This window comes from Eucalyptus grandis, chromosome 8, assembly GCF_016545825.1.
Source record: "Eucalyptus grandis isolate ANBG69807.140 chromosome 8, ASM1654582v1, whole genome shotgun sequence".
Classification (NCBI taxonomy): Eukaryota; Viridiplantae; Streptophyta; class Magnoliopsida; order Myrtales; family Myrtaceae; genus Eucalyptus; species Eucalyptus grandis.
In genome coordinates, this window is record NC_052619.1 from 49,286,690 (window position 1) to 49,302,517 (window position 15,828).

A 15,828-nucleotide genomic window follows, 5' to 3' on the forward strand; every position below is an offset into this window, starting at 1 on the left:
AAAAGAGGATCTAGAATTCACAATTGATTGATTGTATTGGCAAAGGGGAGAATTCACCCAAGCTCGTGATGCTTGCGGGAAGTGCTTTCTATTTGTTGCAGATATGAAAACCATGAAGTCCATTTAACCCTTCATACTAGCCTCGAACATATCATCTCGGCAACCTAATACAGCACATAATAACATGGCGACTAAGGACGTGTTTGATAACGCTCGTCTCTAAACAATTTATGATCAAAAATAATTTTTTTTTTATTTTATTCTCGTGAATAATTTCTAAGATTTTAAATCGTTTGCAGAATCGTCAAAATTTCAATTCCCGTAATAGTAATCAGATTTGAGATCGCGCTCAAAATTTCTATTCCAAATCATTTTGTTTTAATTGTTCAATAATTCTATTAATATTGATAAATTTTACAAAGTCAAATCAATTCTTGCTCCAAAAAATTTGTATCTTAGGTCCTATTGATCCAAAATAGTCGATTCTATCACAGGACCGGTTTGATGACAGCATAAAACCATTTCCTGGGGACCTCGACTTGTCGTTCATGCGAAACTGGCAAGAGAGAATCCGAGGAAAATTCTGCGAAACAGCAAAAGTGACGATGAAAAGGAAATAAAGCAAAAAAGCAAAGAAAAAGATGGTGGGTGGGCATCCTAATGTGGAAAAGAAGTCCCACCAGTACTTCTTAGCGTGCATTTCATGTTGTCGACGAGATTTTAGTCAAAAGATTTCCTTAGGGAACCCTCAAGGAAAAACCATGGCAATGCTTTGTGGGGGCTACAAATTTTTCATCGTTGCTCCTTTGCCCTGTCTTTTCCCGTACTGCAAAGAGTTCCTTTTCAAAGTTAAATTTTATGAATTCGTCACTTAAATCCTATCACTCTTGTTCCGATTACAATTCATCAGGCTAGAGCCCAAATATTGGCACAGCCCATTATTTCCCGGGCCTGGGATGACCCCTTGTGCTGAGCTCAAGCCCAAGCCTCGTCTGTGGCTAGGCTTGTCTCCAACGAGCTCACCGAACCTCGCCCTGACTTGGTGAGCTTCCGACGAGCTCGCTAGACTAGCGGCGGACGGCAACCTCAATGGTGGCAGCAAATGAAGAAGAAGAAAAGGGAAGAAGAACAAAAAAAGAAAAGAAAACGAGAAAATAGGTTCTTAATTTTAGAATTGTTCCGAGAATAAGAATTAATTTTTTTATTATTATTCTTGATTCTATTCCAAATCTACTTCCGGAAAAAAAAAAAAATTTATTCCCGGAAATAAAATTTTACCAAATGCATTTTTTGTTCTAAATCTACTCCCAAGAATAAAAGAATAGAAACAAAAGCAAATAAAATAAATGAGACAAAAACTACTAAAAAGTTACTGGTAACAAAAATCGATTATGAATTCTGCCGAGACAAGAGTCTGTTTCAACTACGGAAATGACAAGAGAGCACAAATATCAGTCTCTTATACATTATATACCAGATGTTTCTCATTCTTTGCTATAAGAATTGGAATTTTTATGCGGATGAATAAGGGAGTTCTGTTAATGTAGCCTCCACCCTTACCAAATATGAACAAGAAGTTTTCAACTCTAAATAAGTTCTGAGTCTTATCAAAACTTAAGATAATATCTGTAACCATAGGTTTCCTGTACAAGACATGAGGCTGAAAGGCCAAAAAAAAAAAAACACTGTCCAAAACAATGCCAAGATGAGGATCAAAGTGACAAGATGAGCTCTTCACAGGCAACCATCAGCTCATTCTCGTACCTCTTCGGCACAAACCTCTCTTCAGATGCTATAATGCTGGTGACAACACATTTCTTGTCTGAAAATGGGTTCCTACCTGTCCTTCCAGCTCGATGAAGGTAATCTATGGCACTTCTCGGAAGATCAAAGTTGTAAATATGAGTTGTTTCCGGCAGGTCAATACCTCTGGCTGCGATATCAGTTGCTAAAAAAAAAATAGCCTTCTTTTTGTCTCACTTCCTGTAGTCCAAATACGGAGGAATTAAATATGAAGTCGGACTATACATATTTTCACCAATGGACTGCTTAGGAGGTGCTTAGTATACCCATGTTTGGCATGACGAGGAGTATATGCCTATTTTAACTTGAGAAGGTCTACTTTAGGCATTAATAAAGGTCATGAAGAAAGAAAGAAACGGTTTTCCTAAAGAAAACACAGTTGTAGCAGATAATTTTCTTAAGTGGTATAATCTCTTTGATACTGCTTAGTGCTACCAAATAATAATGGTCTGTTAAGGTTTTGCAGCATCTTTCCACCTGTCAAAAAAAAATCCAGCATCTCAGATCCACAGAGAATAAGGATAAAATCCATCTTGTTCCAAATATATTATAGGACGAACAAAGTTATAAGGCATATCTTTAATATGCCAAATTTCTCAACCCTGAGCATTCTCAAAGTGAGGGAAGAAACATCATTATGGAAAAAGTGAAAAGCACTTACCGAGAGTGAAGCTGCTCGGGCATTGAAATTCATGTCTTCTTCTAGAAGGAGAATATTAGAGCAGCTTCCATAAGAACTCTTCAAGAATTCAAGTAGAAGAGTTGGCGGTGGTACATTTCCAGCCTTTTTTGACTTCTCAGACTAAACGCACAAAAGATAGAATTGGTTAGTGGACCTGCGGACAGTTGTTTACAAAGGTGTATTCACGTGATATGTGTGTGCTCATACATACTACAAGCTTCTGTAGAATGTATAAATAAAAGCTGCATTCACTTTAATAAATTCCAAAACCCTCTTCGTGCAGGAAAACTTTTGGGACGTGAAAATTCTCCATATTTGGAAACCAATTTTCATTCAGCAACCAAGAGAAACGTCATCAGAGCATAAACTTCTTTCACTTGTGTAAAGAACTGCATATATGTTTTATTTGATGCCCCTGCATATGGACAGATGACCTTACCAATAAATGCATGAAACTCTCCAGTCCATTTATTATATAAAACTGACAGCCCATTTGACATTTTTAGCTAAGACCACTAATCACTGCCACATGAATTGGGGATGGAGCCTGCCATATCATACATCAGTTGACACATTTCGACACCATTTTTCATTATCCAGATAGAAATCTACTGCTTCCTCTCATGCTCATACCAAGTACAGCACCAAAAAATGTGAATAAACTACGGAAAAGAGATGCGGGATGAGCATCGGGCAGTATACCTGCTCGCCAACAAATATAATGCCAGATTTGGGGCTGTCCCACTGTAATAAATGTGGCAAGGTCTGATGTCTCCTACTCCTATGACATGTCTGAAACAGATAGAAGCGTTAAGCAAGTCAAAAGCCAAGGATCGTCAATTGAGTACATGACTATGAAGACGAACATTAAATGAGCATATGCATAACTTCTATGAAAGAGTCTGTAGATCAAGTCTTGCATTCAATGTCCTCACCACAAATGTATGATCTAGACATGATGGCATGGGCTGTATTGATTGACGTGGACGTTAACCACATCACCCTGTAACAGGCAAAGTCATATTAAGATAAAATCAGTGAGTGCATGAGTAAACCCCAACAGAACATTCACAAGATTTAAAGCTTCATGAAACCAACCTTAGTCCACTTCTGTTGTATACAATCATGTAAAAATCGCTTATGCTGAGGTATGGATGCACTAGCAAAAACAGTTTGACGGTTGTTGCTTGATGAGTACGATGTCAACAGCTTCCGGAGAGAGCTGACTTGCTTAGAAGAGTTGAACATGAAGTCTACCCAGGCAGCATCAAAGTAAGAATGTCAGTTCTTCATCCTACAATATCCAGGAAGAATCATGTCTGTATAAAACAAGATACCGAGGCCCCAGTGGGATAATAGCACATCTTTAATCATACTAACATGGTGATTACAAACTACCCAATGAAATATACTCACAACAAAATAGACCAATCAAGGCACTACATGCTAACTGAATATCCTTTCTTAAAAAGGACCCTGCACCAGTCACTCTAATCCCAATAGGCATATGAGAGGCAATAAACGCCCACCTTAAAAATACTCTTAATTCTAAAACCATTAAAAAAAATTGGCGCCACTAGTGAATGCCGGGCGATTTTTCTGGAGGAGAAAGTGATCTAGCATCTTAACAAGAATATTGGGTTAACAAATCAGCTTTAAGATGCCAAGCGGGTCTTGCTCCAAAAGAAGAACTCAACTTATTCCTAATTATTTACCTCATCAATCACTAGAATCTGCACTGTGTCAAGTTTAAAAACTTGCCTCTCCAGCATCTGGCACGAGCTCCTGATGGTTGCCACTACCATTGCTGGGGGTTCTGCCTAAAAATGTTACAAGGAAAAGCCAAGGAGGTCATATTGAAGGTTGACACATGAAATCCATCAGCAGCATGCTTTAATTTTAGAGAAGCATCCCAAAGACATAGCTATGTTAGGCAATTGATATTTGTTGGCACTTGAATGGACAAGTGTGGGGATTTGGGTGGGCAATTAATTGCCAGTTTGTGTTATCATGCTTCTGGTCAGATAGGTCCTCTGTTCTCAGGTTTAAAGACATCAGCAAGAAAATTCTAGCTTTTTCCTCTTCTTAGTACATCTATATATAAGATTCATGATAAAAAAGCAGGAAATTTTACTAAAACTAAAAACTAGTTATAGGGGTACTTGTAAGAGCGTGAGCAGAATACAAAAATAGAGGAGCAAGACAACCACAGATATTCAGTCAAGAAAAAGGAGACAGCTAAATTTACACATGAGCATCATCAATAGAGAGACAAACTTATTTTGCCCAAAAATGGAAGAATTAATTGAAGCTGTATTTAACTGAGTAAACTAATTAGTGGAAGAACAGTTTTGCATAAGTTTGCAGCAAAAACAATTTTGCATTATTAAACTTGCACAAGCAAATGGATATTAGCATACGATGTTCAGTCAAGAAAAGGAAAAAAGCACATAACACAAAAGCCTTCTATTTTACAGAGCGACCGCAAAAATGTCATTGAAGTATATCGGAAGATAGCTCTGCTAATGGTGTTTAGGTCTCCCGGGAGAGGGAAGGATAGCAGTAGCAAGCTAAGCATTTCGATATTGATTCTCCACGACTTCTCTTACATAAGGAGAATACTAGTCATTTCCTCAGATCAATAAGTAATCTCATTATACAAGGGGTTTTAAGAATTAATGTTTCTATATATAAGTTGTAATGACAGTTATTAGTAGTTTATCAGCACTAGCTTAACGGTAATTTTATGCTCAGAAAGCACACCACAAACATATGGAGCCTATGGATACAAACAAGTGCGCAGAGAGAGTGAGAGAGAGAGAGAGAACCTTTAACCAACTCCTGTGTCTTTTCAATGTACCTCCATCTAGAAGAGCCATAACGGTACATGATTTATCTTGCTCCATGTCAAGATCCATCGGCTTTGCAGCCAACAGCTGAGCAACTTTAGCTACCTTGTCATAAATGGATAACGATAAGAAGAAGACATGACATTATATTCTTAATGTAGCATGACCGCATTTTATGCAGATGTAACAACCACTTTCTAAGTCACAATAGTGAAAGAGAAGCAGAAGATGAAAGGGAAACTATCAAATGAAATACCATGATCAGAAACTTACCTGAATGCCAAGTTCTCAGGTGGGAACAACTATTAACACTTGTACAGAAGACCATTGGGTGTTCACAACTGAAAATATCCGCAGAAGGTACGTCAGAGTCTTCCCAGAACCTGTCTAGAGGGCCAAAAGCATGAGTGCACCGGCCATGTCAATGCAGGATCCTTTTACGTTTTCTTCCTTAGTCGAGTTTATATGCAGAGTCAAAGAGTAACTCCAATTGAGTTGGAAATATGAACATTAACTGTATAGATCATATCACATCAGACACATGTTAGACCACTCTTTCACAAACATCTCTTCATAACTCAGTAAACACAACCTTGAATTGACCAATATAGCAGGATACTTCATGACTACCGGTACAAAGCAATTTTGAGCCCTTTGCAAAGTAGTTCTTCTGTTGGTGCTTTCTCCCAAATTGCCTACGTGGGAAACTTTCTGAGAAACCGGGAAACTGATGTGCTAGATTATCACATTCATCTGATAGTTTAAGTTTTTAAAATAGTTGGTTTCACAAAATTTCACACGGTATAAGAATAAGAGATTCCGAGTTCAAATCATTCCACCTTGGTAGTGGTCCAACAAAATCTCACACAATAATGGTGTAGTCTTTGAAAATTCTCATAAACGGTTCTGCACTGTAAAAATAAAAAGGCTTCGGCTTCGGACTTAATTGCATTTACTGCCAACTTCCAGTGCACTCAATTTCTCGTCTTGTTCTTAACAGAAAACTGAAATCAATGGCAAATAAGAGATCAACCTGAGCATGAAGCACGCAATCCCTCCCAGAGAAAAGGGCAGGAAATGCTTCCCTCTGAACATCAGTCGCCAATACGTACCCAACTTCCTCCATCCTGCAAAACCGCCCAAACATAAATTTTCCATATAGCTCCAGAAACCCAACATCGGCAAAACAACATCTCTCACTTCTCGCTCTAAAGTAACAATCTTTGAACTTGGAATTCACACTTGCCTCCGCAGGACATGCTCGGGCACGTGGCCGCCACAAATTCTTCTCAGCGTGGGAGGGGCTGATTCTGGGTCGGCTTCGTCCGCCGCGGAGGAGAAGCTGAGGAGGGCTGGCGGCGGCTCGCGACTGGACGTGAGAGAGGAGACTGACTTGGGCGAGCGGCGACGAGGACCGAGAACTTTGGGTTCAGGGTTGCGGAGAAGAAAGAGGGACGAAGGAGAGACGAGCTTTGTCGCAGAAGAAGAAGAAGAAGCCATTGACGAGCAAGAAGCTCGCTCCTCGGACGAGAGCTGCGACTGGAAAGTGGATATGATTCCATCAACTACACGTGTTGAATGAATTAGGCTTCAATGTTATGTTTTTTGCAAAATTGATGGTAATTTATTTGATTTATGAATATAGACTTTTCACTATTTTTCTTTTTACTTCAGCTGGTGACAAGCTTTTTCACACGGGTATTGATTTGATTCCGAGTAAAGAATTTGAGAACCGACTTTGATCAATTCAATTCCTAATTCTTGGAAGAATTGGTTTTGAATTGACTTTAACGGCTGATTCTCTAGTCAAACCGATTCAAAACAAAATTCTAAAAGTCTCTTAATTGAGAACTTTTACATTGCCTCGAATTAATGAGGTTAAGTACTCTAGCACATAGATATCAGCACAGTATTTTAAAAAAAAGGGGGGGCCGATGCCATGCCAGGAATCCAGTTCAATTTTCAATTTCAATAACTAGAAACCGGTTTTAATAAAGATAGGTTCAAAGTTCATGATTTAAAACTCAACTACCCTAGCAACGATCACCCTTTTCCACACAGACACATTTTCTCCCCCATGTAATTCAGGAGGTCCATGTTAGGAATTTGATCTGATTATATTGGTCATCTTTAGTTGATTTCAACCTCTTAGCTATAAATACTCCTCATTTTTTTCTTTTTTCTTTTTTTCTTTTTACAATTTTTTTTTATCGCGAGACAGATCTTTGAAAATTGAAGTAGCTTTCTTGAGAACCTGCTCAAGTTTCCTGCCGTTCATAGTAACTAATCAGGTTGCTAATGGGAAAACATTCATATAATTCACCGTTCAACAGCCTACATCGGAATAAAGCAGCAGGAAACAGCTTCCGATTTCTCTTGCTTGAGGTCCAATTCCCCTAAGTGAAACTCCAAATACGGACCAAAGAAGAAGAACCAATGAAGTTGGTTCTCAATGGAGTTGTACTTCCATGAAACCGTGCTATAGAATGGTAAGTAGAGTTTACTCCAAAAGTCCGCCTGAAAAAATATACATTTCATCAAAAGGTAAAACTGAACGGCTCTAGCTCTTTCCCGGAATCAAGATGTAAGATATACGCAAAATCAGGCCGACCAAGCTACCTCTACCGACATCTTCTATTTGCACAGTCCGCTTAGGTTGTCTGCCTTCCAAGTTGATGATAGCACGGTGGCCCAAGGGTTTGGATGGGGAGGGATCAGAGCTCCGGCGTCATATCCCACCACTGGGTTTCAACTAGGTCTGTTAGACGGTGAAACAAGGCTCCACCGGCCATGTCCATGTCCACAACCCCATCAACTCCCTTAAATGCAACACGCAATTTCATCAAACTCGACACTTTCTTATCATCCTTGCGCGACATGCCGGTCACATGGATAACATCTCTTGGAACTTTACCCATTAAATCAAATAATAGCTGATCTAGGTTTGACCGAGTCATCTCTTCCAGCACCGGAGGTGCCTGCATGTATAGATTCTTCCCCCTATGCGTGACGCTTGCTTTTGATAGAAGCAGCCTTGGGTGCTCTTCGAGCATATTGATGAACTGATGACATACAAGATGACGAGTAATCAGATAACTGCAAGAACTACCCAAGTGCTTAGAAACATGTGAAGAAGGTTACAGAGAGAGCTATACAGGATAAAAACCTCTAGCTAGCATTCCCATTAATTTGTAGCGAGTAATAAACAGAGCTTAAGAACAAGAAAGCACCTTTTGTAGGGTCACTGAAATGTCCAACTCAATAAGAACACCAGGACCACAGACAAGGCAATCCTTATCCCTCACGAACTCAGTAACTTTAATGTGAAGTCCTTCCACACCGTTGTATCTGAAATTCAAAAATATTCAATAAACTTGCAGCTCAAAGTTTGCCCACTTAAAAGAACATAATTGGGATTACTGCGCATTTGCAAGCTAGCAACTAGACAAAACATATGGAACTTGCAAGTTTTCACTCATAGAGTATGGATACATACAGACAGCAAATTAGTAAATTCATCTACTGAAGCACTGATCTTCAGATGTACTGATCAGTAACAAAAGCAGGATATGACACAGGCTGGGAGAGACAAAAGTAAAAACTAAGAGACCTCCAAAAAAAAAAAAAAAAGAAGCAAAACAAAACAAAAACAAAAAAATTGGCATATTCATACGCGTCTAAGAAATAGCAAGTAAGCAATTCGGCATCACAAGTTCATGACTAAGATGCACTCCATTTAACCTCAAGTTTAAAGACTCCAGCATTGAGAACCTTTAATTGAGTTGCAACATGTCACCTGAAAATTTATGGAAAGCTTGGAACATAAGCAATGGAGGTCACATTAAGGGCCCGTTTAGTAACACTTCTGTTCCCAGGAATAATTTCTGATCAGAAATGATTATTTTTTATTCTTTTCCCGAGAATAATTTCTAAACATTTTAAGTTTTGCAGAATCGTCCAAAATTTCAATTCCTCCAAAATTTCAATTCCTAGAATAGAATTGTGTTTGGCACCGTCCTCAAAATTTCTATTTCAAATCATTTTCTTTTTAATTTTTAAATAATTTTATTACTTTTTCCTTTTTTTCTTTTTTTTCTTCCTTTCTTTTTTTTTCCTTTCTTTCTCTCTTCTTCTTCTTCTTCTTCTTCTTCTTCTTGAGATGATAGGCTTGAGATGATAGGCGACCAGCCAGATGAGGGCCGGCGACCTCACTAGTTTGTCACTGGCCCTCGGCGAGGCCGTGCCTTGTCGGCCGAGCCCGCTTGGCCACCGGCAAGTCTCAGTCTTGTCATATCTAGCGAGGTTGAGGCTTGCGCTGGTTGGGCCAGCCTCCGGTGAGGGGCGAGATCCGGCGAGCTCACCGGACCTTGGCCAACCTATCGTTGGTGACCGGTGGCGAACAGCAATGGCGGCGGCAGCAGTTGAAGAATAAAAAAGAGAAGAAGATCAAGAAAAAAGAAATGAAGAGAGAGAAAATAAGTTTGTTGATTCTAGAATTATTTCCGGAAACAAAGGGCATGTTTGTTTATGTTTCTTTTTTCTGTTTTTTTTGTTTCTGAGAACAAAAAGAAACAGAAACAAAACTTAGAAACACTTTTTTATTTTTTTTCTTCTTATTTTCTTTCTTTTTCTTTCGCGGCCGCCGGCCGCCATGGCCGGCGACCGGCCGACGAGGGCCGGCGGCTCGCCCTGCACGGCGAGGCTCGCGCCCCCGGCGAGGCCGAGCCGCCAGCCGGCCGGCGAGGCTCGACTCGCCGGCCACCGCAGCGACGCCGACCGGCGGTGGCTCCGCGAGGCCGCGTCGCCCGGGCGGTGGCCCGGCGGCCTGGGCCGGGGGCGAGCTCGCCCGCCGGGATCTAGGCGAGATCAAGCGAGGCCGAGCTCGCCACCCAAGGCGAGGCCGACCTCGCCAGCCTACGGCGAGGCTCGGCCTCGCCGGGCTCGGCGAGCCTCGCCGTGCTCGGTGAGGCCGCCGCCCTCGCGGCCGGTCGCCGCCATGGTCGAGGCTCACACCGCCAAAAGAAGAAAAAAAGAAAAAAAGGAAAAAAAAAAAAAAAAAGAAAAATAGAAAAAATAAAAGAAATAAAAAAATTATATAAATTTACCAAACGTGTTTCTATTTATTTTTTGTTCCCCTAACAAGCTTTTACTAAACGCGTTTTTTTTGTTCGTAAATTGTTCCTTAAAATGTATACACTTTTTTTTATTTCTGTTCCGTGGAACAATTTTTAAATAAACGCAAACAAACGCACCCAAAGAATCAACTTTTTTTTTTACTTCTCGATTTTGTTCCAAATCTATTTTAGGAATAGAAAATAGAAATTTATTCTCAAGAACAAAAATTTTGTCAAACGAATTTCTCTTCCAAATCTACTCCCGAAAACAAAATAATAGAAATTATCACTATTTGGCAAATTGCCAAACAGAGCCTAAGAGGCTTGAGAGCCAATGAGAGAAGAAACACAAAATACAACAGAATCCACATATTAGCACCCAAATGTTGCACCTGCAGTCCAATGCTCTGACAGAAGGCTGTTTCTAAAATTACTCGAAACCTACCCCCGAGCCAGCAAATTATTTTAAGAACCCAAGAAAGCTAGCAAGAGTACATTTTTCTAGACATCTGTCCAAGAAGTGACAGACGTGGATGTTAGAAAACACAAAAAAAGAGATTCAAAATAAGATCTGGAACAGCTGACAACAGATATTTAACCAAGAACACCTTATACTCAATCAAGAAAGCATGACTGTAAGGAACTAGCAGAGCAATGCAAATTGATTGCAGAGAGACCATAACCAGAGGGTATTTTGAAGAATCAATTTTGATGAAGAATAGAAAGATTGTTAGTGTAGCAACAACAAATAGATTATGCAGGCTGCCTGCTTCAACAGTCACCATTTAGGCATGTGAAACTATAACATGTGTCTCATCTCCATAAACTAAAAGGCCATATTCAAAGATATGCCCAGGGGTCACACTAGATAGTAAGAGAAGAATACAGGAAGCAAATTGGTTAACCCTACTTGGTATATTCTCAAAGAATGAAAACACTGTCAGGAATTTAAAACAGCCCAAGATGAAATACAAGAAAGCCTCACTCACTTCTAGTATATAATATTAAAGGAACCCTACAAAGTTCTGCAGGGTGAACTTTGCCTAATACTTGAAACAAGAACAAGATGCCATCCACATCCAAGATATGCAGGAAACAAAAAAGAATTACACAATGAAGCACATGAGAACTGTAAAAGGCAAGGTATGACGCACGTTAAGTAGTTGGATAAAGTTTTGCTGCATCCAGTTGCAATCTTCAAGGTTTCCAGAGCACAAGCAGCTGATATGATTGCATTAGTTGAAGCTATAGCTGGTATAATATTTTTCACAACACCCTGGATAGAAACAATAAAAATGAGCTTATCTTGAAATAGTAATCTTAGAATTAATCACATGATAAACGAAGCAAGACAAGTTTACTCGTAATTGTACAAGTTGACATTAAAAATAGGATGACAAATCAAGTAGGGTTTACAGCATGACCTGAGGAATTTAATATTCTCTACCATTTAACAAATAATCAAAGCGTAGAGAACAACTCCAGTATTAGGATGAAGCACAAAATCATGAATCTAACTCACAATACTTAGAAGTTTGTTTTCCCTACTTATAAGAAAAATGCTTCCTTAAGATTTTTAACATAATGACAACAGCAAAGCAGATTTTAAAGCTCAGTAACATGCAAAAAAGGAAAATATCTAGGCAGTTAATAACACTAGGAGAACTAATGCACCTGAGTGAGGGAATAAGTCACTCCTGGAATTCCGAAGAGGTCTGCTCTTTTGACAGCCTGCAGATCAAGTTTTAGAAAAATGGATAGTCCAAAAAGGAAATTAATGTCTAGACAAATCACCAAACGATTTGATTGCAACTGTAGTAACCTCGGAATAAACCCACTGCATATGTCCTGGATCATCAGGATCAAATGACTTTCCACTATGGACCTACAGGTGAAAATCCAACACAAATGACAAAATAAGATACAGTACTTAAATATAACAGATCACACGATGAACGAATTGGACAGCTTACAAATTTAGCTTATCACCTCATCCCATTTTATTAGATGTGCATATTCAATACAATGAGCAGCGGTTCTTGGGGTTTCTGCGAGGGTACAGAGAGGAAATTTCACTTGTGGGGGGAAAAGCCAGATGGTACACTCGAAGCATGGGGTGACCCCTGGTTTTATAACTCTTGCATGCCCCTTAAAACCTTCCGTCCCACCATCCACCATGGGTTTCATCGTTTCTTCCCTTGGATTGTCATCAGAATCGTATTCTGTAATGTCATTCAACAACAGTGAAGCTCAATCAGATTGTGAGCTAGGTTGGCAAAAGCTCCTACTTCCAGTATTCATCAGAAAGCATTAATTGCCTAAACTAGCTATTAGTTAGAATGCAGCCACTGTTAGATGTTTAAAGATCAATAAGGACCATATGCAGTAAATTGAAATTAAAGCTGGACTTTTGAGCCAAAAAGAAGCTTAAATTGACAAGTACAACCAATATGACTATACTTACAATCAGCCTGATCTCTCTTACTTACAATGGTTACTGATATATAGTCAAAAAAATCTCTCAAAGTCTCCACCATGAATTCTTGGGGCTCCATCAACCTTTTGGAAGTATCCACTAGCATTAAGTCGCATAAAAATTTCAAAAAGAATTTCTTGCTAAAGCATGTGAAGTTATTGTGCTTTCTAAACCCCCTCAAATTACTAATGGACAAAACATTTGGATGCTGAGTTGTAGTACTATCGTTTCCGATCTAATTTCGAGTAAGAATACACAAAAAGCCTGACCATACAAACAATTAAGCACTAAAATCAAGGAAACTGTACAGCAAGTATGCTACAGAAGAACTAAAACATTCAGATACAAAAAACCCATCCACATGCGTCAACTTGATCCAATAACACCACAAACCCTGTAAATCTATAAAGAATAATAAACCAAAGATTTGATCCCGAAATGGCAGATAAAACACAATTTCAACGTTTATAAATCGGAGGGATCATGGATACACACCTAGAAAGCTACAAGCAACGGCATTTATGTAGCTCCGTGCCTCGATCGAGTCGAGACCGAGGACAATTATATTGAAATCGCTGTAGAAATCGAGCTCCTTATCCTCAATCCTGCAGAAATGAGGCACGATATTCACTCCACTGACTCTTTCCATGACTCTCTTAGCTGCCACTTCGGCCTTTGGCTTCCCGACATCCTCAAGCCTGTGAACATTCCCAGAAAGAAGAATCAAGATCAAATCACTACTCACTCACACCTCAAACGCAAGAAAACACCATTCGAAAGCAAATCAGACCATGTCACAAGGGCGATTCCTATAAGGGTAAATTAAAAAAAAAAAAAAAAAATTCAAACACCTGAACAAGAACTGGCGATTGAGATTAGTGACCTCGATTCGGTCCATATCAATGACGTCCAGATTCTTGAAACCCGACAGAGCCAAGTCCTTCAACAGCTCGCAACCCAACCCACCTGCTCCCACCACCAGCACTCGCGCGTATTCTCGAAGATCGTCCCTCAGCTGCCAAAACCCACGAGGAGTTCAGCTCCAAAACCCGCATCGACAGTCAAAAGAAACAAAACGCAGTTCAAATTACAACCGAAGGCAGACGAGGAGGTCTTACCTCGGGCCCAGGTTCGAAGTTGGGTTCGACGAGGTTGCCGGGTCGGAGGAGGAGCTTGTCGAGGTCTCTCGACCTGCTGGCCTGGAGGGTCGAGCCCGCCATTCCACGGGAAGCTCCGAGCTTCCCTCCGGTGAAGAGGGCGGCGGAGGAGGAGGAGGTGATTCGAGCGCAGAAGCAGGAGGCGATGCTCTTAGGTGTGCATGTTTTTGTTTCTCGGATCCGTTTAAAAACAGATTTTGTGTTTTTTTGTTCTCGGGTTGCGTTTCTATTCTTTTTTTTGTTCTTTTTTCTCGGAACAAAATTAAAACAAAAAAAAAACAAAAAACTTACTTCTAGAATCCAGAAACACTTCTTCTTCAAGGCCTAAAAAGAATAAAACTAAAAAAACAAAATCGGAACACTTCTGGAGGTGGGTTCGTTCGTGCCCGAAGGCTTTCGTTCATGCTCTCCCTTTTCCGGCGTCTCTCCCTTCTCTCCGGCGCCTCCCACTCGACTGACTCTCCGGCGACTCCCCACCCGCTGACTCTCCGGCGCCTCCCACTCGGCTGACTCTCCGGCGCCGACAGGTGGTGCTCCTTCACCGGCTGAAGCTTCCGAATCCAGGTAAGTTTCTGCTGCTCCTCCTTCTCCGTTCGAAGAGGGCTTCGGCGAGAGCCGCCCTCGCAAATCTGGGCGACGGCTGCTCGCCCAGATCTGCGGCAGCGTCTGCTCGCGACGCTCGCTCGAGTGAGCATCGCGAGCAACAGCGTTCTGCTCGCTCGAGCAAGCGTCGCTGCTCTGCTCGCTCTTTGCCCATGTCGCGGCCTTACCCTGTTCGTCTCCTCACCGAAAATGGCTGACGTTGTCCCCTCTCTCTTTCTTGGATGCAGGAAGAACAAGAGGATCTCGAAGGGGAAGAAGGGTGGGAAGAAGAAGGCGTGAGTGCTCAATTCCGCCTCGACTTTGTGGAAATCGATTCCTGTTTTGGGGTGCTGGTTCTGCTGTGGTTTGATCTTTTTCTTGTCTGGTCTGGGGAACATGCATTGGATTATGATGTGATAGACAAATTGTTGTAATCATGGATGAAATTGCATTGCCTTTCTCCATGTCTAGTTGTACCAATGTTCTAAGAGCTTGGAGTTAGTTTTGCTACATAGTGAAGAGTCGTGTTCACCACTTCATCTTCTGTTTGTCTCCCCCTTGATATATCGAAAGCATGTAGAATTTCTGCTGGTGCATATAGGAAAGAGGACATAGAGTTTTCTATCTGCAATAACCTTGGCTGCTTAGTGCTTGGATGTTCTGCAAATTACACATCTGAAAAGAGCATCTAATGGCAGGTGGTATCTGATGATTGGCACGTAATCTGTTGGAGCATGTGCATTTGCATGTCGAGGGAAGCAAGATTGATCTATTCAGTATGAACTGGTTATGGAGGATGCCGCCAGTTCTGGATTCTTGTGCAAGTTGATGAGTGTTGTCTGATGCGGCATAGATTTAGTTCATTTATTGGTCTTGTGAAGTGGATTGATCTGTAAAGGAGCACATTAGATAAAATTAATACTTGACAGTGGAGCTGAAAGTGTTAAGAGCTAACAGTGCACGTCTGTCTGTCAGATCTTATGCTATAAGAAGTTGGAAAAAGGGTAAAGATGGCTATGTATGATGCTGAAGAATTACAAGTTACTAGAATGATTTGTAGATAATTAGATAAGGCTAAAAATTCAATAGGCAATGCATAACCTTACGTATAGTTAGTAGGAAATATACCGTATCAAGGTCACTGTTCATCTCCTCTCTCAAGAGC

The 15,828-nt window shown here is 40.6% G+C and overlaps 1 protein-coding gene, 1 long non-coding RNA gene and 1 pseudogene across 3 annotated transcripts; 1 reads left to right on the plus strand and 2 right to left on the minus strand.

Moving 5' to 3' along the window:
• Positions 1-1,441: 1,441 nt before the first annotated feature.
• LOC104417393 lies at positions 1,442-6,724 on the minus strand (annotated as a pseudogene).
• Positions 6,725-7,626: 902 nt separating this feature from the next.
• Positions 7,627-14,236, minus strand: LOC104414871 (NEDD8-activating enzyme E1 catalytic subunit). 2 transcript variants are annotated; one of them, XR_005545849.1, is made up of 10 exons: positions 14,043-14,236; positions 13,776-13,939; positions 13,420-13,622; positions 12,438-12,670; positions 12,271-12,333; positions 12,123-12,179; positions 11,603-11,724; positions 8,565-8,682; positions 7,954-8,396; positions 7,627-7,851 (listed from the first exon to the last, which is right to left on the minus strand). XR_005545849.1 is itself a non-coding variant. In XM_010026069.3 (9 exons), the coding sequence occupies exons 1-9, from the start codon at positions 14,142-14,144 to the stop codon at positions 8,049-8,051; spliced, it is 1,410 nt and encodes a 469-aa protein (XP_010024371.1). In that variant the 5' UTR covers positions 14,145-14,236; the 3' UTR covers positions 7,684-8,048. The 2 variants fall into 2 exon arrangements, 1 of the variants encoding a protein (XP_010024371.1); XM_010026069.3 differs by having other exon boundaries at positions 7,684-8,396.
• A 168-nt stretch (positions 14,237-14,404) lies between these two features.
• On the plus strand, positions 14,405-15,707 carry LOC120287647. The gene is made up of 3 exons (XR_005545850.1): positions 14,405-14,645; positions 14,912-15,010; positions 15,362-15,707. It is a non-coding gene; the product is annotated as an uncharacterized LOC120287647 (long non-coding RNA).
• The last annotated feature ends 121 nt before the right edge of the window (positions 15,708-15,828 follow it).

Coding starts and splice junctions, on each gene's coding strand:
- LOC104414871 (XM_010026069.3), bottom strand. CDS start 14,144: ATGGCGGGCTCGACCCTCCAGGCCAGCAGGTCGAGAGACCTCGACAAG. Junction 13,623..13,775: donor AATCGCCAGTTCTTGTTCAG/GTGTTTGAATTT, acceptor GAATGTTCACAG/GCTTGAGGATGTCGGGAAGC. Junction 8,397..8,564: donor TTTCAGTGACCCTACAAAAG/GTGCTTTCTTGT, acceptor GTATGTCATCAG/TTCATCAATATGCTCGAAGA.